The 20,768-nt window shown below is 37.8% G+C and overlaps 1 protein-coding gene across 1 annotated transcript in view; it reads left to right on the top strand.

The window, feature by feature from the left end:
- The window catches only part of LOC110203799 (protein regulator of cytokinesis 1-like), a gene marked incomplete at its 3' end in the record, with an annotated part of 37,860 nt that extends 19,694 nt beyond the window's left edge, over positions 1-18,166 (top strand). The window contains 6 exon segments of the mRNA XM_078150634.1: positions 5,793-5,942; positions 6,726-6,873; positions 13,245-13,381; positions 15,236-15,331; positions 17,730-17,876; positions 18,056-18,166. Of these exon segments, the coding sequence (XP_078006760.1) occupies positions 5,793-5,942; positions 6,726-6,873; positions 13,245-13,381; positions 15,236-15,331; positions 17,730-17,876; positions 18,056-18,166 (789 nt within the window).
- Between the last annotated feature and the right edge of the window lie 2,602 nt (positions 18,167-20,768).

Here is a 20,768-nt window from a genome sequence, read left to right as displayed (position 1 = left end):
TTGTAATCCTACCTCCTTTGCCCTCCGGAATATTATATTCCATGCCCTGTAGCCCTTTAATGTAGAAGCTGCTAAATCTTGTGTTATCCTGATTGTGTTTCCACAGTACTTGAATTTTTTCCTTCTGGCAGCTTGTAATATTTTCTCCTTGACCTGGGAACTCTGGATTTTGACTATAATATTCGTAGGAGTTTTCCTTTGGGGATCTCTTTCAGGAGGAGATCTGTGGATTCTTTCAATTTCTATTTTGCCCTCTGGTTCTACTATATCAGGGCAGTTTTCCTTGATAATTTCTTGAAAGATGATGTCTAGGCTCTGGTTTTGATCATTGCTTTCAGACAGTCCAATAATTTTTTAAATTCTCTCTCCTGGATTTATTTTCCAGGTCAGTTGTTTTTACAATGAGATAGTTCACACTGTTTTCTAATTTTTCATTCTTTTGGATTTGTTTTACAGTGTCTTGATTTCCCATAAACTTACTAGCTTCCAATTGCTATATTCTAATTTTTAAGGAAGTATTTTCTTCAGTGATCTTTTGGACTTCCTTTTCCATTTGGCCAATTTTTCTTTTTAGGGCATTTTTCTCCTCATTGGCTTTTTGGACCTCTTTTGCCATTTGGGTTAGGCTATTTTTTAAGGTGTTAATTTCTTCAGTATTTTTTTCGGTCTCCTTAGCAAGCTGTTGACTTGTTTTTCATGATTTTCTTGCATCACTCACATTTCTCTTTGCAGTTTTTCCTCGCTTCCCTTACTTGCTTCTCAAAATCCCCTTTGACCTCTCACAAGCCATGGGACTGATTCATGTTTTTCTTGGAGGCTTCGGATGTAGGATGTAAGATTGTCTTCTTCTGGTTGTATATTTTGTTCTTCTTTGTCACCAAAGTAAGATAATGTAGTCTGACTCTTTTTGTGCTGCTTGCTCATGATCCTGGCCAATTACTGGAGTTTTAAACTCTTTGTTAAGGTAAGAGTCTGCTTCCAATGTGGAGAATTTACTGTCCTAAGCTTCAGGGGTTTGTGCAGCTGTTTTCAGAGATACTTGTAGGTACCTCTAAATTTTCAGTTCTTCCAAGGTGGTATGATAAGGGGCGAGGTATTTACTCCTTTCCTGGCCTGTGACCACAAGTATTCCTTTCTGTCCTGTAACTGTGAGGAAGGGTTCCTCTCCACAGCCACTACAAGCTCCACCATACCAGAATTCCTCCTCACCCCAGCATCGCCTCCAAGAATGGTGACCCAGATCCAAACACGGACAAAGCAAGAGATTCCTGCCTCCGCACTGGCAAAGAGATCCCTGCAATCCCTCTCTGATCAGCCACTGGATTCCCCCTCAGTCTGTGGGCCGGAAGCTCAGCAAGCAGCTTCCCCCCCAACCACAATTTTAGGGAATGAAACTGAGACTCCGCCTTCCTTTCTCAGCACCGACAGAAACAGACTTTTCCCACTGACCTTCTAAATTGTCTTTGGCATTAGTAGGTTGAGGAGTCTGGAAACCTCCACAGCTGTCTGAGATTCAGTCCTCTGAGGCCTGCTCCAGTTTCGCTGAGGTCTGTGCTCCCACACTGTGCTGGGCTGCACTCCCAGCCCGGCTCGATACACCTTTCTAATCAATCATCCAGGTTGTCTTGGTCTGGAAATTTGTTTCACTCTGTCTTTTTGTGGATTCTGCTGCTTCAGAATTTGTTTAGATCCATTTTTTATAAGTATTTGGAGGGGTTTGGGGAGAGCTTAAGCAAGTCACTGCTTTCACTCCGCCATCTTGGATCCGCCCCCAAAGTCAATGATTTTTCAAAAAACTCCATATCTAACAACTTATACAGAGTAGAACATTGTTTTTCATTTTAAATTTTAAAAATTTTATTTTTAATATTAAAAAAAAGTTTTGAGTTCCAAATTCCCTCCCCCACCCATTGAGAAAGCAAGTAATATGATATCAACTATACAGGTAATGTCTTGTGAAACAGTTTCACATCAGCCATGTTGGCTGAACTTTCTGTGGTAGAAAAGAAGTAGAAACAAAATAGCCGTTATTTGAAGAATGTCTAAACAAATTGTGGTACAAAAACATAATGGAATGTTACTACATTGTAAGATATGATGAATATGAAGAATTTAGTAAGAAGAATTGAAAGAATTGTGGGAACACTTACATGAACTGTTGATGCAGAGTGAAAGGAGCAGAAACCGGAAAACCATACAGAATGACTACAATCATGTAAGTGGGAAGATTAAAAACAATACTGAATGCTATGTAAGTATTGTATGAAGCTTGTTCTCAAAGAGATGAGAAAATATACTTCCCTCCCTTTGCAGAGGTGTGGGACTATGGATATGGAGCATTACATATCCTGCCAGACTGTTGATGGGATCATAGCATCATAGATCTATAGGTAAAAGGCCCTCTAGTTCAAACCCTTTATTTTACAGATGAGACATGGGGAAGGCCCATACCTAAGTCACACAGGCAGTAAGTAGCAGAGTTAGAATTTCAGTCCTCTCACTTCAAATTCATTATGTTCGCTACCACACCTTTTTTCATTAATTTTATAGATATGCTTTATTTCCCTTTTCATTTTGATTTTGTTGTCATAAGAAATGGTTCTCTTGGTAGAGGATAAAAGAGGGATATTCAATCAAAGACCCCAACTATTGGAATAAGGTGTCAGTATTTGATAAAAACTACTGAGAAAAATAGAAAACAGTCTAGCAGAAAACAAGTTTAGACCAAGATCTCACACCATGTACTTCAACAAGCTCCAAATGAACAGACCTAGATATATAAGGTCCCATCATAAATCAATTAGAGGAGAAATGAAGAAAACACTTTTCTCAACTCTAGGTGAAAAGTTCAAGACCAGACAAGAGATAGAGTGGAGCATAGAAGATCCATGGAAATGGATAATTTTGATTCCATAAAATTGTAACAAAATGCAGTTAAAATTAGAAGGATGACAAATGGTCTACATAACCACATGAAAAAATGCTTCAAATCACCAATTATTGTGCTGTTGCTGTTGTTCAGTCATTTCTGTCATGTCCAACTCTTCATGACTCTATTTTGATGTTTTATTAGGGAAAATACTAGAGAGGTTTGCCATTAATTCTCCAGCTCATTTTTATAGATGAGGAACTGAGACAAACTGAGTTAAATGACTTGCTGGGAGTCACACAACTAGTAAGTGTCTGAGGTCAGATTTGAATTCAGGAAGATGAATCTTCCTGATTCTCAATCCAGTGTTCTATCCATGCACCACCTAGCTGTCTTGTACTAATAACTAGGGAAATGCAAATTAAAGCAACTCTGAGGTTCTACTTCACACCCATCAGATTGGCAAGTTAAGAAAAAAAAGCAAAATGACAGATGTTGGAGAATTTCAATAGGGAGCATGGCCGTCTTGTACTATCATGTTGAATTTTACATATATATATGTATATATATGTATATATATACATATATATACATATATATACATATATATACATATATATACATATATATGTATATATATGTATATATATATATATATATATACATATATATACATATATATATATATATGTATATATATATACATATATATACATATATATGTATATATATACATATATATACGTATATATATATACATATATATATACACATATATACATATACATATATACATATATACATATATATGTATATATATACATATATATGTATATATATACATGTATATATATATACATATATATATATGTATATATATATATATATATGTAAGTATACATATTTGAAGAAATAAGCTGTATGTAATAGAGATACACAATTTCCTACACAATCCTTTTTTCTGTTCCTTATTTAATGGAAATATCCATGTTTGTTGATGTTTGTCAAGATCATGATAAAAAAGAATCTTTTTTTTTCAAATACTTTCTGGAATTTTCCCAGGCATCAAAGTCAAGTTTGCTAACATATTTTGAAGACTATCCTGTTTTGGAGGGTAAACTGGGAAATCTGCTGATTTCCAATTTTGTAGTATCTCTGTTTCAGTAATTTTAAGAGATCACTAATGATGGTTTAACTGTCATATTCACCAGTTACTTTAGACTTTGGTATGTTTGTTTGAGCCACTTTTCTCACTATGATTTATCCTTATGTGAACTGCTAGAAGAAGGCAGTGATAATGATAATAGCTTGTATTTATACAGTTCCTTAACATTTACAGAGCATTTTACAAATCTCTTGAGGAAATTAAGGCAGAGTTTAAGTGAACTTGATAATCTTCCTGATCCTAATACTTTAGCCATTACCACAATGTTTCTATATATTCAATTTACCTCTGAATTATTTGTGGTTAGTGTACCCCTCAGCAGGAAGTCCAATTTCTTCTTCCTCTAATTAGAACTCTTCTCTTGGCGACACAGCAGTTGCACATCATCCTTCCTTTAGAGCAGAACACAAAGAGCTGTTTGCCTCTGAGAGGGTCAAGATCCTTGCTCTGTGGAAAGAGCATTGTTATCTATTGCAGAGCTCAAAACGATGAAGTCTTCCCTCTTTCCCCCTGCCATGTCACTTTTTTACATCCATGAACCTCCCCACACAGGATAGTATTCCGTTATGCCTCTTGCTGTTTTTATTCTCTTTTGAAGCACTTCTTCTCATTCTTTCCAGGAACACTTCATTTGCCCTGACACCTTGCAATATAAGTTCCTTGAGAATCGGGATTGTTTCACTCTTTTTTTTAAAATTATTCCTCACATCTAGTAGGTGCTCAATAAATGCTTGCTGAATACCTGGAAAGAGGTATGCCATTAGCCCTTTTACCGTATCCTCTGATAGGGGGAACAACGTGCAGTTTGTGCATGTACACATGACACTGGCAGCTAAACGGCATGTTATTTTCTCCATTTATCACAAAATTCTCCATATTACAAAATTCTCCATGTTCTTCAAACTTGTGGGAAGTTTTGTTCTTGTAACTAACTCTTGGTGAATAGTTGTTTGCTCCCACCCATTCACCACCTGTGGGCTCCTGATAGAACTTTATTTATAGTAAGCTTCCAGTCTTTTTCACCAGCTTGCTCAGCTGCCTTGGATTCTAGTTAATATTTCTGTAAAGCCTTAATACAAACAGAAGCAACACTGAACTATTGTCTGAAAGGCCTTAAACAGGAACCCAACTCCTAGCCAATTTTCACTTCCTAGCTACTTCCAAACCATGTTGCCTCAACCCCTTGCTACTGGAATGTGGTTTCTGTCCCTAGGATTCTGGCTCTTGATAGGTCCACTTTTTTTTTTGTGAGATAATTGGGGTAAGTGACTTGCTCAGAGTCACACAGATAGTGAGTATTATGTGTTTGAGGCCATATTTGAACTCAGGTCCTCCTGACTTCAAGGCCGGTGCTCTATCCACTGTGCCAAACTAGCTGCCCCAGTAGGTGAACTTATGTCATATGTTGCCTGAAGTCCTGGAATTATCAGGCCTCCAGAGCACTTCCAACCATTTCCAAACCATGTTGCCAGTCACGCATTTCTCTCCTCCTTCTGCCTCCCTTTTATGTGTTACCTTACCACATCAGAACATAAGCTCCTTGAGAGCAGTGACTGCCATGCTTGCTCGTATTTAGATGCCCAGTGCCTGGTGCATTGGAAGTCCTTAACTTGTTTTCATTAATTCACTCTCTTTTCAGCTGATCAGATTTCAGACACCCACTCCTGTCTTCTGCCTTGTTGCTTCAACATCTTCAGCTATTTCTCTTTTAAAAGGAGGTACTTTACTTTGATTAGGAATGCATTTTCTTTGTTGCAGCTAGAAAAGGAAAAAGCTGAGAATGAAGTTGTGTGTAAAGGGCTACACTGTCGAATCAGGGAACTTTGGCTCTGGTTACAAATACCTACCCGGGAGAGAGAAGCTCTGGCCATGTCCATCACTGGGCCAAAGGCCATGATCAGAAAAGTGGTAAGAAAATATAATAGGCCAGACATGGGCAACCTTTCTGTCTTGGTATGTCAACGTTCTGATTCTTTTCCTTAGTGTGTCAGACATGGCAGAAAGAAAGGATTGCTTGTTGCCGTCTGACCTCTGACCTGTGAGACATCTTTTGTGCCAGGGGAATGGGATGCATTATCTTTTGTGTGTATACCATAGATTGTCAACTTCTATAACAGAAGTTTCTATGTTTTTCCATCAGTTTTGGCAAGGAGGCCATATATTTGTCTCTATGACTTTCTGGGTTTTGTTTACTATCCTCTGAAAATTATGGAAGACTTAGGAAACTAATGACCGTCTTTCATTTATTTGTTTGTTTATTTGTTTGTTTGTTTGTTTTTCATTTATTTATTTGCCTAGGCAATGGGGTTAAGTGACTTGCCCAGGGTCACACAGCTAGTAAGTGTCAAGTGTCTGAGGCCGGATTTGAACTCAGGTCCTCCTGAATCCAAGCCTGGAGCTCTATCCTCTGTGCCACCTAGCTGCCCCAGTGTCCCTCTTTTATAGATTCATTCTTAGAAACCATCTTAGAACATACTTTTGAGTCATTGAATACCTTGAATTATGAACTAACCTTTTATTGCCAGTGCTCTTGCCTGTTAATTTGAGCCCTGAAAACTTGGTAGATGATTAGGTGAAATCAAACTCTAAACTGAGGCTTGACTAAACAGAAGAAGCTTGGCATAAAACTAATGTTAAATCTGTTCTCGAGAAAAAAGAGAAGCACTTTTTGGACAGTTCTCCCCTTTGCAGCTACAGTTAGAAGTGGATCGGTTGGAGGATTTGAGGATTCAGAACTTGAAGAAAATGATTGAAGCAATCAGGGTGGAGCTGGCACTATATTGGGAAAAATGCTTTTACAGCCAACAGCAGAAAGCAGCCTTTACACATTACTATAACGGTTAGTACGGGAACTATATCAACCTAGGCTTGCCTGCTTGCTGCTGCACTTCTATAAGCCAGATCTGAGAAGAACATGTGTTTGAAAAAGAATTCAGGTCAGATTATTTTTCTTGTTATCAATGTAAATTGGTATTCTTGTACAGATGACAGTTTGTAAGGCTGTTGGAAGTGATCTGCAGTTTTTCTCATTTGAAGCATTTCCTATAGAAATTATATGACAGAGTAGGAAAGGAGTAGGAAACTTTTCCCTCTTGAATCTCTCAATGTAGCTGGCCACCTGGGATGATACACCCAAGCATCTATTTTTGTCAAGTTTCTGATATGCTACTGTGCTTAATCCTGAGGCAGGGGATGCAAAAGAAATTTAGAAAACTTGGGTCCTACCCTTAAGGAGCTTATATTTTCATTGGAGAGAGATGGCTAACATGTAAACACGATTAATATCAGGGAATAACCATAGAAAATAGAAGGGAGTATGTGATTTCATAAAAAAGTAATAGTACAATTAAATGCTACACAAATAGTAACTGAGACGAAGTAACAGGGGAGACCTGAAAGCAGGAGATAGTGTTTGACCTGGGCTTTAAAGGATGGATAGTATTTCGATAGAAAGGGTAGAATAGATATAGTATGAAGGAAAGCATGGAGGTTAGATTGAACATAGCATTATCTATTTAGGGGAGGAGTGGGAAAGGTAAGGCTGTGCCATTAGAGGGTTTAGAACATGCGTTCTTAACCTTTGTGTCATGGACCTTTATGGCAATCTGAAGTCTATGGACCCTTAATCGAAATAGCGTTTTTAACTGCATAAAATAAAACACAAAGGAAATCAATCATATTTACTTCATATATGTGTATATATATACATATATGTATTTATGTATCTATATGTACACGTATATATATAGAGAGAGAATGTGTATGTATGTGTATATATGTGCGTATACATAATTATATATATAGCATTTTCCTGGCCCTAGAAGGATGAATAAAAGAATATGGACTTTATTCTGTGAGTAGAGAACCATTAAAAGCTTTTCAGTCATATGGTGATTATTGTTTTTTTATTAAAGTTAGTTTAGAGAGTGATTGTCATGTGCCCTGTGTTAAACACTGGGGTTGCAAAGAAAGACAAAAAAACAGTCTTTGCCCTCAAGGACCTCACAACTAATGGAAGAAACAACATGCAAACAATTATGTACAAGCAATATCCAATGCAAACTGAGGGAATGTACTAGCATTAAAGGGAAAGGCTTCTTGTAGAAAGTGGGATTTTAGCTGAGACTTGAAGGCAACCAGGGAAACCATGAGGCAGAGATGAAGAGGGAGAAAGAGCCAATAAAAATGCCTAGAGTGGAGAGAGGGAGCGTCATTTTAAAAATTATTTATTTATTTTGAGTTTCCAACATTCACTTCCACAAGATTTTGAGTTCCAAATTTTCTCTCCATATCATCCCTTCCCCCACCCCAAGACAGTGTGCATTCTGAATATCCCTTCCCCTAATCTGTCCTCCCTTCTATCTCCCCCTTCTCTTATCCCCTTCCCCTTCAATTTTCCTGTAGGGCAGGATTGATTTCTATACCCCATTACCTATGTATCTTATTTCCCAGTTATACATAAAAACAATTTTTAACATTTGTTTTTAAAACTTTGGGTTCCAAATTTCCCCCCTTCCTCCCTCCTCACCCACCGTCATTGAGAATGCAAGCAACTTGATACAGGTTATATATGTGTAGTCATGCAAAATACTTCCGTAGTAGTCATGTTGTGAAAAACTATATTTCCAGTCATCCTATCCTACCTGCCATTTATTCTATTCTCTCCTTAGACTCTGTTCCTCCTCAAAAGTGTTTGGTTCTGCTTACCCCTTCCCCCTTATTTTCCTAAAGGGTAAAATAGATTTCTATATCCAATTGAGTGTGTATGTTATTCCCTCCTTAAGCCAAATCTGATGAGATTAAGATGCACTCATTCTCTCTCACTTTCTTCCACTTCCCCTCCACTGTAAAAGCTTTTTCTTGTCTATTTTATGTGAGATAATTTACCCCATTCTACCTCTCTCTTTCTCTTTCTCCCAGTATAATCCTCTCTCACTCCTTGATTTTATTTTTTAGATATCATCCCTTCATCTTCAATTCATTCTGTGTCCTCTGTCTATACATATACCTATATCTGTCTGTCTGTCTATCTATCTACCTATCTATCTATCTATCTATCTATCTATCTATCTATCTATCGATCTATCTATGTTTTCCCTACAATTACCCTAATACTGAGAAGGGTCCCATGAATTACAAATATCATCTTTCCATGTAAGAATGTAAACAGTTCAGCTTTAATAAGTCCTTTATGATTTCTCTTTCCTGTTTACTTATTCATGGGTCTTGTATATGAAAACCAAATTTTCTATTTAGCTCTAGTCTTTTCATCAAGAATGTTTGAGAGTCCTCTATTTCGCTGAATGTCAATTTTTTTCCCCTGAAGCATTATACTCAGTTTTGCTGGGTAGGTGAATCTTGGTTGTAATCCTAGTTCCTTAGACTTCTGGAATATCTTATTCCAAGCCATCTGATCCCTTAACATAGAAACCACTAAATCTTGTTATCCTGATTGCATTTCTACAATACTTGAATTATTTCTTTATGGCTGCTTGCAATATTTTCTCCTTGACTTGGCAGCTCTGGAATTTGTCTATAATATTCCCTGGAGTTTTCCTTTTGGGATCTCGTTCAGGAGGTGATCTGTGCATTGTTTCTATTTCTATTTTACCCTCTGGTTCTGGAATATGAGGGCAGTTTTCCTTGACAATTTCTTGAAAGATGACGTCTAGGCCCCTTTTTTGATCATGGCTTTCAGGTAGTCCAATAATTTTAATATTATCTCTTCTGCATCTATTTTCCAGGTCACTTGTTTTTCCAATGAGATATTTCACATTCGTTGTCTTCTATTTTTTCCTTTTTTTGGATTTGTTCTACAGTGTCTTGATTTCTCATGAAGTCACTAGCTTCCATTTGTTCCATTCTAATTTTTAAGGAATTAATTTCTTCAGTGAACTTCTGGACTTCCTTTTCCATTTGGCCATTTTTGCTTTTTAAGGCATTCTTCTCCTCATTGGCATTTGGACCTCTTTTGCCATTTGGGTTAGTCCATTTTTAAGGTGTTATTTTCTTCAGTATTTTTTAGGTCCCCTTTAGGAAGCTGTTGACTTATTTTTGATTTTCTTCCATCACTCTCATTTCTCTTCCCAGTTTTTCCTCTACTTCTCTTACTTGCTTCTCAAAATCCTTTTGAGCTCTTCCATGGCCTGGAACTGATTCATATATATATATATATATATATATATATATATATATATATATATATATATATATATATATATATATAATATAATATATATATATATTTTTTGTTTTGTTTTGTTTTCTTGGAGTCTTTGGATGTAGGAGATTTGACTCTGTTGTCTTCTTCTGGCTGCATGTTTTGATCTTCTTTGCCACCAAAGTAAGATTTTATGGACTAAGTTTTTTTTTCCATGCTGCCTATTCATGTTCTCACCCAATTACTTGAGTTTTAAACTCTTTGTTAAGGTAGGGGTCTGCTTCCAGTTTGGAGAATGCACTGTCCCAAGCTTCAGGGTTTTTTTGCAGCAGTTTTCAGAGATAATTCTAGGGACCTGTAAATTTTCAGTTCTTTCTAAATGATCAAAGGTGAGGTGTTTACTCCATTCCTGGCATGTACTGTAGTCCATGAGTGACCATAAACACTCTTTTCTGCCTTGGAACTGTGAAGATGATTCTCTCTCCATCATTGCCAAAAGCTGTACCACACCAATGGTCCTCTTCACCCCAGGACCACCATTCAGAGCTGCAACTCAGATCCAAGTATCGGCAAAGCAAGAGAATCCTGCCTCAGCACCAGCAAAGAGATCCCTGCAATCATTCTCTGATCAGCCACTCAATCCTCCCACTGTCTATGGGTCAACAGTTCCAGAAGCAGCTGCCTCCAAGGGGCTGTACTAGGACTGAGGCCAGACTGCTCTCCTCTCGCATCAAGGTCCAACAGACCTTTCCTACTGATCTTCTAAGTTGTCTTTGCCATTTGTGAGTTGAGAAGTCTGGAAACCGCTACAACTGTCCTGTGATTCAGTCCCCTGAGGCATGCTCCAGGTTAACTGAGGGCCTGTTTTTGCCTACCTGGCCCATGCTGAACTGTGCTCCTCTACCATCCCGGCACAACAGACCTTTCTTATCAACCATCCAGGTTTTCTTGGGCTGGAAATTTATTTCACTCTGTCTTTTTGTGGGTTCTACTGCTCTAGAATTTGTTTAGAGCCATTTTTTTTACAACTATTAGGTGGGGTTTGGGGGAGAGCTCAAGCAAGGTACTGCTTTTACTCTGCCATCTTGGCTTCACCCCCTGAGAGGGAGAGTCTCGTTTGAGGAAAAATGAGGAAACCAGTGTCACTGGACCATAGACTACATGGAAGAGAATAAGGGATAATAAAACTGGAAAGGTGGGTAAGGGCCAGGTTATGAAGAGTTTTCAAAGGCAAACAGGGCCTATTCTGTTTGATCCTGGAAGTAAAGGGATCCATTGGTGTGACTTTATTGAATTTCATTGAAGAGGAGATAACAAAGAATTGCTCTTTAGGAAGATCACTCAGATGGCTGAGTGAAGGATTGACTGGAGTGGGGAAGAGACTGGAGATAGGGAGTCCAGAAGGCCATTGCAGTAGTCTAGGTGTGATGTGATGAGGGATTGCAGTAGGGTATTGGCAGTGTTAGAGGAGAGAAAGGCATGTACATGAAAGATATGAAATTAGAATTGACAAGATTTGGCAAAGTATGGGATATTGGGAGATGAGAAAGTGAGGAATCATGGTACTGGTAGGTGAGAGGATGGTGAGTTTAGAAGAAGGGAGAGTTTGAGGGAAGATGAAGAAGAAAGATAATCAGTTCAGTATTGGCCAAGCTGAGTTGACATCTAGTTCAAAATATCCAAGAGGCAGTTGGAGATACGAGAATGGAAGTTCAGAGAGACTTTTAGAACTGGATAAAATAGATTTGAGAATCATTGGCATAGAGATGATAATTGAATCTGTGACAACTGATGAGATCATCAATCAAAAATATAGAGGGAGAAGATTGCCCGGAATAGAGACTTTAGGGGATACCCACTGATAGTGGGTACAAACTGGATGAAGATCTAACAAGAACTGAAATCAGTCAAACTGTTAGAAAGAGAACCAAGAGAGAGAAGTGTAATGAAAACCTAGAGAGAAAAGAATATCTAGGAGAGGAGGGTGGGTTGATACTGTTAAAGATGACAGAGAGGTCAAGAAAGATGAAGATTGAGAAATGGCTATTAGATTTGGCAGTTAAGAAGTCATATGATTGCAATTGAATACTATTGTGCTGTAAGAAATGATGAGCAAGATGCTTTCACAAAAACCTGGACTTACAGGAACTGATGCAAAGTAAAGTGGGCAGAACCAGGAGAACATTGTACATAGTAACAACAATGTTGTATGATGATCACCTGTGAATGACTTAGCTATCCTTAGCAATACAGTGATCCAAGACACTTCTAAAAGACCTCTGATGAAAAATGCTATCCACCTCCAGAGAAAAAAGCTGATGGAATCTCAATGCAGCTGGTAGCGTACTATTTCTTTAAACTTTCTTTCTTTTTCCTTTTTTTTTTGACTGTGCTTTCTTTCACAGCATGACTAATATAGCAATATGTTTTGCATGACTACACATGTATAACATTTATCAAATTGCTTGTTTTCTTGGAAAGGGGAAAGGAAGGGGAGGGTGGAAGAGAATTTGGAACTCAAAATTGTAAAAAGCAAAGGTTAAATTTTGGTTTTATATATATTATGGAGTATATTAAAAGTCAAATAAATGAAAAGATCATAGATAACTTTAGAGAGCATTGAATGATGAGGTCAGAAGACAGAGTGGCTAAGCGTAAGAGGAAAGGAAGTGAAGACATGGATTGTAGACAGCTTCCTTGAGGAGGTTAGCTACAAAAGAGAGGAGAGGTCTACAGGTTAATAGTCAGCAGAGATAGATGTATCAAGTGAGAGTTTAAGGGTGGAGGAGATATGAGCATGCTTGTAGACATCAGGAAAGCATACAGCAGACAGGGAGAAATGAAAGATTGGAGAGAAAGTAGGGATGAGAGAAGGGTAATTTGCTGAAAAATATGGGATGGAATGGATCAAGTGAGGGTGTGAGAAGAGAAGAGTGTAAGTGACTCATTATACTTGGAAATTTGGAGCATTTTGCTATATTGGAAACAGGAAAGATTAGCAAGACTTTAGAGGAATTTTAAAGTTTGGCTTATTTATCTCCCTCACACAGAGAACTACACAGAGATCTTGCTAAGGCTCCATGATGAAGAAATTGTGAAGGTGAAACAATATTATGAGCTGCACAAAGAACTATTTGAAGGCATTCAGAAGTGGGAAAAGAACTGGAGGCTTTTCTTGGAATTTGAGGTACTTTTTTAGAGGGAGAGAGGGAGGGAAAGGCAAGAAAAGAAGAGTGTAATAAGTTGTGCTGAATAGAATTGCTGAAACCCCATTCCTTGGTGCAATGAGATTTCTGAAACCTGGTTTTGCCTCCTAAGTCTCCTCATTTCCACAAGCCATGTCTTGGTAACTTCTCATGAACCTATTTAAAGATGAGTTCTGGTTGGGAATACTTTGGATTCCTTTTCTGGCACCTTAGTTGTTAGTGCAGGGAAGGAATACATTTCTGGCTTCTGAGGTGTATGGTTTTATGAAATTAAAGGACTCCCAAGAACTAAATCTTCCTTCTATGTTTGGATTTATTGCTTAAATAGTAGCTCTAATTAAAATTTATTGTCTCCATTTACAGCAGCAAATTACTTTAGTAATAACCGTGTGTGTTTGACAAGTGTGAAGACTTATGTTTTTGAGAGAAGAATTCATTAGTTAGTACAAAATTGTTGAAAAAGCTGAAAAGTAGTCCGGCAGAAATTGGGCATAGACCATTACCATACACCATTTCCCAAGATAAGGTCAAAATGGATACATGACCTATATAGAAAGAGAGATATTACAAGAAAGATTGAAGAACATGGAATATATTACCTATCAGGCTTACGGAGAGGTGAACAATCTATGAAGAAACAAGGTATAGAGAGCAGTATGAGGTGTAAAATGGAAAATTTCAGTTACATCAAGTTAAAAAGGTTTTGTTCAAATAAAACAAATGTAGCCAAGATCAGAAGGAAAGCAGAAAATTGGGGTAAAATTTTATACATAGTTTCTCAAATAAAGTTCTGATATCTCAAATATATACAGAACTTTGTCAAATGTATAAAAATACAAGTTATTTCCCACTTGATAAATGGTCAAAGGATATGAACAGGCAGCTTTCCAATAAAGAAATTGAAATAATGTATAGTCATATGACAAAATGCTCTAAATCATGATTGATTAGAGAAATCAAAATTAAAATAATCTTGAGATATCATTTTACACCTACCCAATTGGCCAAAATAATTGAAGAGGAAAGTGCCAAATGTTGGAGGAGATATGGAAAAATTGGGACACTAATTCATAGTTGGTGTAACTGTGAACTGATCTAACCATTTTGAAGAGCAATCTGGAATTATGCCCAAAGAGTTATTAGACTGCCTATACCGTTTGACCCTGCAATACCATTACTAGGTCTATTTCCAAAGATACTTAGAGAAAAAGGAAAAGAACCTATATGTTCCAAAGTATTTATAGCAGCTCTCTTTGTGGTGGCAAAGAACTGGAAATTATGGGGATGCTTATCAGTTAGGGGATGGCTGAACAAGTTGTGGTTTATGACTATTGTTATAAGAAATGATGAGTTTGATGATCTTTGAAAAACATGGATAGACTTGCATGAAATAATGAAGCACAAATTGAGCAGAACCAAGAGAACATTGCATACATTAACAGCAATATTATTTTAAGAACAACTTGGAGCTAGTAATGTATTTTGACTCTTATAAATACCCATATTAACTACACATGACCTATGAAGGAAGATGCTATCTGCATCCAGAAAAAGAACTGATAAATAGAAGTATGTATAGAATTATTTTACATAAAAATACTTATTTGTTTCTAATGGTAGCCATCTCTAGGTCTGGGGCAGTGAGGAAAGAAAAAAAAAAAAAAAGTTACATGATAGCTTTAATACATATTTTAAAGGAATAGCAAGTTGTACATCATAGATTTGCAGTTTCATGTGCAGTCATGTTTTTTCTATTCTAATATGTTACAGAAATGGTTGTTTTATTTCTAGAATTCAGAATAAAATCAATTTAAAAAAAAATGTTGTCTCCACAGAGAAAAGCTTCAGATCCAAGCCGATTTAGGAACCGTGGTGGAAATCTCTTAAAAGAAGAAAAGCATGGAGCCAAGCTACAAAAAACACTCTTTAAGGTAGACAATGCTTTTTGGAGTGCTCTTCATGTTTTACACGAAAGGTCCTTCATTTCAAAATCGAGCTTTGATAAAAGCAGAATAAGGAAAACAACACACACTGATTACAACAACATCAATAGAAAGAACAAAATTTTCTAGTTGAACACTGCTTAATGACAATGACCAAACTTGGCCTGGAAAAAGAGTTAAGAAAAGGTCCCTGAACGTCCTTTTTTTTTCTTTGTACCAGTGGGGTTTTTTAGGTGTGGTACTCTCCAGTTGGTTGATGTCTTGGTTGGTTTTGTTGAATTGCTTTGCACTCCTCCCCACCCCACCCATTTTTTTCTTTGTTATGAGGGATGACTCCTGGAGGAGGAAAGAATGAGAGAGATACATTCAGAAATAAAGGTGACAAAAAAGAAAACACCAAAAAATGCCTTTTAAAATCTGTCCTTTAAGTTTTCTGCCCAACAGTGACTACAGTAATCTACTGTTTGATAAACCCAAAGCCCCCAGCTTCTGGAATAAGAACTCATGATTTGACAAAAATTTCTGGGAAAACCGGAAAATAGTATGGCAGAAATGAGGCATAGACCAATATCTTACACCCTATACCAGGATAAAGTCAGAATAGGTTCACAATTTAGATACAAAGGCTGATACTATAAGCAAACTAGGAGAGCAAAGAAGTTTACCTGTCAGATTTATGGAGAATGGAAGAATTTGTGACCAGACAAGGGATAGAAAACATTATGAAATGCAAAATGGATAATTTTGATTACATTAAATGGAAAAGGTTTCACAGAAACAAAGCCAATGCAACCAAAATTAGAAGGGAAGCAGAAAGCTTGAAAACAGTTTTTACAACCAGTGTCTCTGATAAAGGCCTCATTTCTAAAATATGTAGTGAACGGAGTCAAACTTATAAGAATACAAGTCATTCCCCAAATGACAAATGGTCAACGGATGTGAACAGGCAGTTTTCAGAGGAAGAAATGCTCTATATCACTTTGATTAGATAAATGCAAAACAAAACAATTCTGAGGTAGTGTATCACACCTATTAGGTTGAATAACATGATAAAACAGGAAAATTATAAATGCTGGAGAGGATATGGGAAAACTAGAACACTAATGCATTGTTGATGGAGTTATAAACTAATCCAACCATTCTGGAGAGCAATTTGGAAGTATGTCCAAAGGGCCATAAAACTGTATACCTTTGACCCAGCAATACCACTTCTTGGTCTGTATCCCAAAGAGGCCATACAAATGGGAAAAGGACCCACGTGTACCAAAAATATTTACAGCAGCTCTTTTTGTGGTGGTCAGTAATTGGAAACTGAGAGGAGGCTCATCTATTGGGGAATGGCAGAACAAGTTGTGGTATATGAATGTAATGGAATACTAGTGTTCCATAAGTAATGATGAGCAGGTGGACTTCAGAAAAACCTGGAAAAACTTACATGAACTGATGCTGAGTGAAGTGAGCAGAAACAGGAAAACGTTGTACACAGTAACAGTCACAGTATGTGATGAGCAACTTTGATACACTTACCTCTTCTTAGCAGTGCAAAGATCGAAGACATCTGCAAAAGAGTCAAGATGGAAAATACTATGCACATCCAGAGAAAGAATTATGGAGTGTGAATGCAAATGGAAGCATATTATTTGCATTCTTTTTTTTCTTTTGGTTTTGTTTTGTTTCTTCTTTCTCATGGTTCCTCACATTGGTTCTAATTCTTCTATACAACATGACTAATGTGAAAATGTGTTTAATATATCTGTAGACCCTATATCAGATTACACACCATCTTGGGGAGGGAGGCAGGCAGGGAGGCAGGGTGGGAGGGGGAGAAAATTTAAAACTCAAAATTTCATTCTCATAGAAGTGAATGTTGAAAACTAAAAATGAATTAACTAAGTAATTTTTTTAAGTTTTCTGCCCAAGAAACAAGTCCTATATTAATTTCTCCAAACAGATAGAATGCTACATTATACCTCTCAAGAAGGCTATCCTTACTAGAGTTGTCCATTGGGTCACAAAAGATGTTCTTAGGATGGAGCTTCCTCAGGCATTAGAATTCTTGTGAAGATCCAACCATTGTGACTTGGGTTTTGCTGAATGCCATAGCATCAGGTGCCATTAAAACAAAACAAAACAAAAACTTAGAAGTGCATGTAATTTATTTCTCTTTGCTCCCTCATGTGTTATCTAAATAAGCTGGGGCTTTTTCCCCCTAATGATCAATTTTATGTACATTCTGTCTTGCTCTCATGTTTTGCTTAGAGTTACAAACATATTGAAATAGCACAATCGACCCCTGAATGGAAGAAGTCACCCTTTGGAACAGCAAGATTAATAGCGTGTTAGCGAGTTATTGATAATAAGCTTTCCTTTTTTTAAATAACCTCAGCTGGAAGAGGAGTTGAAAACGCGGATTGAAATGTGGGAAAAAGAACATTCTGAGACTTTTGTGGTGAATGGCCAGAAATTCACAGAATATATGATGGAACAGTGGAAGATGTTTCATTTGAACAAAGAGAAAGAAAAGCAGGAACGAGTAAGTAAAAACAAAGAGAGAAAAGCTGTGAGCTAAGTTGGAGGGATGGTGAGAGAATACAGTCTATGTCCATCCCTTGCCTTCCATTTTGTGTGTGCTATAGACTAGCTTTGGGGCTCTGCCTTCACACCCCTTTTTTTTGATGTTGTGCTTATCACTGATGATTCTTATTCGTATAGCAACTAAAGAAGAACCAAGAAACGGGAGCAGAGATGTCATATAGCAGCAGATCCAAAATACCCTTCAAGAAGGAAGGACTCAGGCCTAATTCATCAGGCAAAGGCTACAAGGTAACAAAGCTTTACCTCATTAAAAAGTCTGACTCTTAGTCAGAGAAGTATTGTTTGGAAAAAGGTAGTAGGAATGATATCCAAAATGGCAGCTTGCTGGCTTGGCAACTTTAATCCAAGTGTTTTGAGTGAATGCCATTAAAGCCCAGTATAGTTTACCTAATCATTGTTTACCCTCTTTTTGGAGTGGGACAAGTCCCTGCCTGTGTGCTGATAATCTCAAAGAACCTCTACCTTGCTAACCACCATGATTACCCAGTGAATGTTCAGCCATCTATCTTATTTAACTACACTAAACTTTCAGAGTGTACTGAAGCAGGAATTTTCTAGGATTGTATTATCAACTTGGAAAGAAGGAAAGGATCATTTATTAAGTGCCTATTATGTGCTAGGTACCATGCTAGGCCCTTTTCAAATATTATCTCATTTGATCCTTAACCCTGGGAGGGAAGGATTGTTATTATCCCCATTTTACAACTGAGGACACTGAGTTTAAGTGACTTGCCCAGGTTCACACAGCTAATGTCTAATGCTGGATTTGAACTTGGGTATTCTTGACTCCAGGCCCAGCTGTATGCCTCTCTAAATTAGAATCCAAATTAAAAACTGGAATAGGCATCAAGCTAGCATGATAAATGAAGGAGCATAACTATATGACCTCTGGGGCTCCTTCCATCCATAAATCTTCTGAAACCTTGAAGTTCCATCTAACAAAGGGATGAACATTTTTCACATTGCTATCATTAGGCCTTTCATTATTTGACTGATAAGTGAAGGGTTCTCATCGTGCCTGTTCTTTTGGTCAGGTTCAAGCCAGACACACCCATGAAACAGGATTCCCTGTTGCACAGCTGCTACTATTCCTCACAGCTCTCATCATGGAAACCACTTTTCTTTCTAGTTGTAATGGTTTAGTTAAATAGCTATTAGCTTCTTCCTCTGGTGATCTTTGCCTTTTGCTTCCAACTTCTCTCATCCCATGTACTTCAGTCTAAGATTATCTTAGCAGCAGGTTCTCACAGTACTCTCAGACTTATACAATGATAAATGTGTCTTGTCCTTGTGAAACAAGCTTAAAGTGCCAGTGTTTCCACCCTTATCGCCTTCCTGGGTAGTAGCTTTTCACTAACAAGTGCCTTCTAGACACGGGAAATTGTTTTTATACCTTCTTGTATAGCTCAGAATGTCCTGGGGTATAGCTATGTGCATCTGAGTTTTTGTTACTGTACGAAGCAGCGTTTTTCTATGATTCTTGCTGGAGTAGGTAACTAAGATGTGTTCCATGGCATCATTCCCTCTGCCTGCTCCTTAGAGACTGTGCTGACAGGGTGGGCCAAGGAGGAAGACTTCACGGACCTGCCAGATTTCTGGGCTCTTCTGAGAATGTGCTTCCCTCCCCACTTTCCTCATCTGTTTTTTATTTCTCTTCCAACAGTAAAAATCATCAGAGACTTACAACTTTGATATCTTCAGTGCCCTTCCAACGTTTACTTCTTCATCCTCCTGGAGTTCACTACAAGTTTTTTTTTCCCCCTGCGGATAAGGGAATACTTTATGATTAAACAAGCGAAAAAGAATATTTTGGGACATAAAGCCAATGCAGCCAAGGTTACAAGGAAAGCAAAGAATTTGTGGGTGGGGGAATTTACATCAAATTTCACTAATAAATGCCACACTTCTCACGTATGTAGAGGACTGAGTCAGATTTATAAGAATATGAGTCATTCTGTAATTGATAAGTAAGTAAAGGATATGTTTGTTTTTGTTTTTGGCTAGGCAATGGGGTTAAGTGACTTGCCCGGGGTTACACAGCCAGTAAGTGTTATGTGTCTGATGCCAGATTTGAACTCAGGTCCTCCTGAATCCAGGGCCAGTGGTCTATCCACTCACCACCGAACTGCCCCTATGATCAAAGGATATGAATGATTAGTTTTCAGAAGAAGAAATCAAAGTTCTCTAAAGGCATATAAGTTTATTATAAGTATGTTAAGGTAGCAAATGAAGATCAATGATAGCTTGAAGGTAGAGGCCAGCTTTTAATGAGAACTTTAAAGCCAATTCAAATAAATCTACCTCATCAAAAGAGTCTGGGCCATTGCATCTCATTTCTTCCCCAAGTTTTCAAGAACAGTAACAATTTGCAGGTAGGGGTACTATGTCACAGGCAGGGGTGCGTAACAAACAGCAGGTAATGCAAAATGCTACAGATTCATGTCAACTTCCTCCACAGAACCTTTCCCCCCACACACACACATAGATTGACAAGAACTGGGAAGAATGGGACACGGAGTCAATGTAATGTTCAATACTTTCCTGTTGGGCCCTTTGTAGTGCTTTGAATCTGGTCTGCCCTTGGCTCAATATGTAAAAAATTAGGTCAGAAATTCCCCCAGCTCAGATGCTGGGGGAGAAGTGTCAGTCCTCCAGACCTTTCCAAGTTCCCTGTGGATTAGCCCAGATCAAGGTCAAGCCCAGGTCTAGAGCTCGCCTCTTTCTCCCTCCATGAGTTCTTTCTCAGGTGTCTAGCTGAATGCTCTCTCCTCTCTTCTGTATCTTGAATTTCTCCCTCCCAGGGTGTGACTAAGCACCTCAATCAGTCCAC

This window comes from Phascolarctos cinereus, unplaced genomic scaffold (genome assembly GCF_003287225.1).
Source record: "Phascolarctos cinereus isolate Bilbo 61053 unplaced genomic scaffold, phaCin_HiC Scaffold_14;HRSCAF=489, whole genome shotgun sequence".
Classification (NCBI taxonomy): domain Eukaryota; kingdom Metazoa; phylum Chordata; class Mammalia; order Diprotodontia; family Phascolarctidae; genus Phascolarctos; species Phascolarctos cinereus.
Note: the sequence above shows the minus strand (reverse complement) of the source record. Positions and strands in the feature narration are given on the sequence as shown.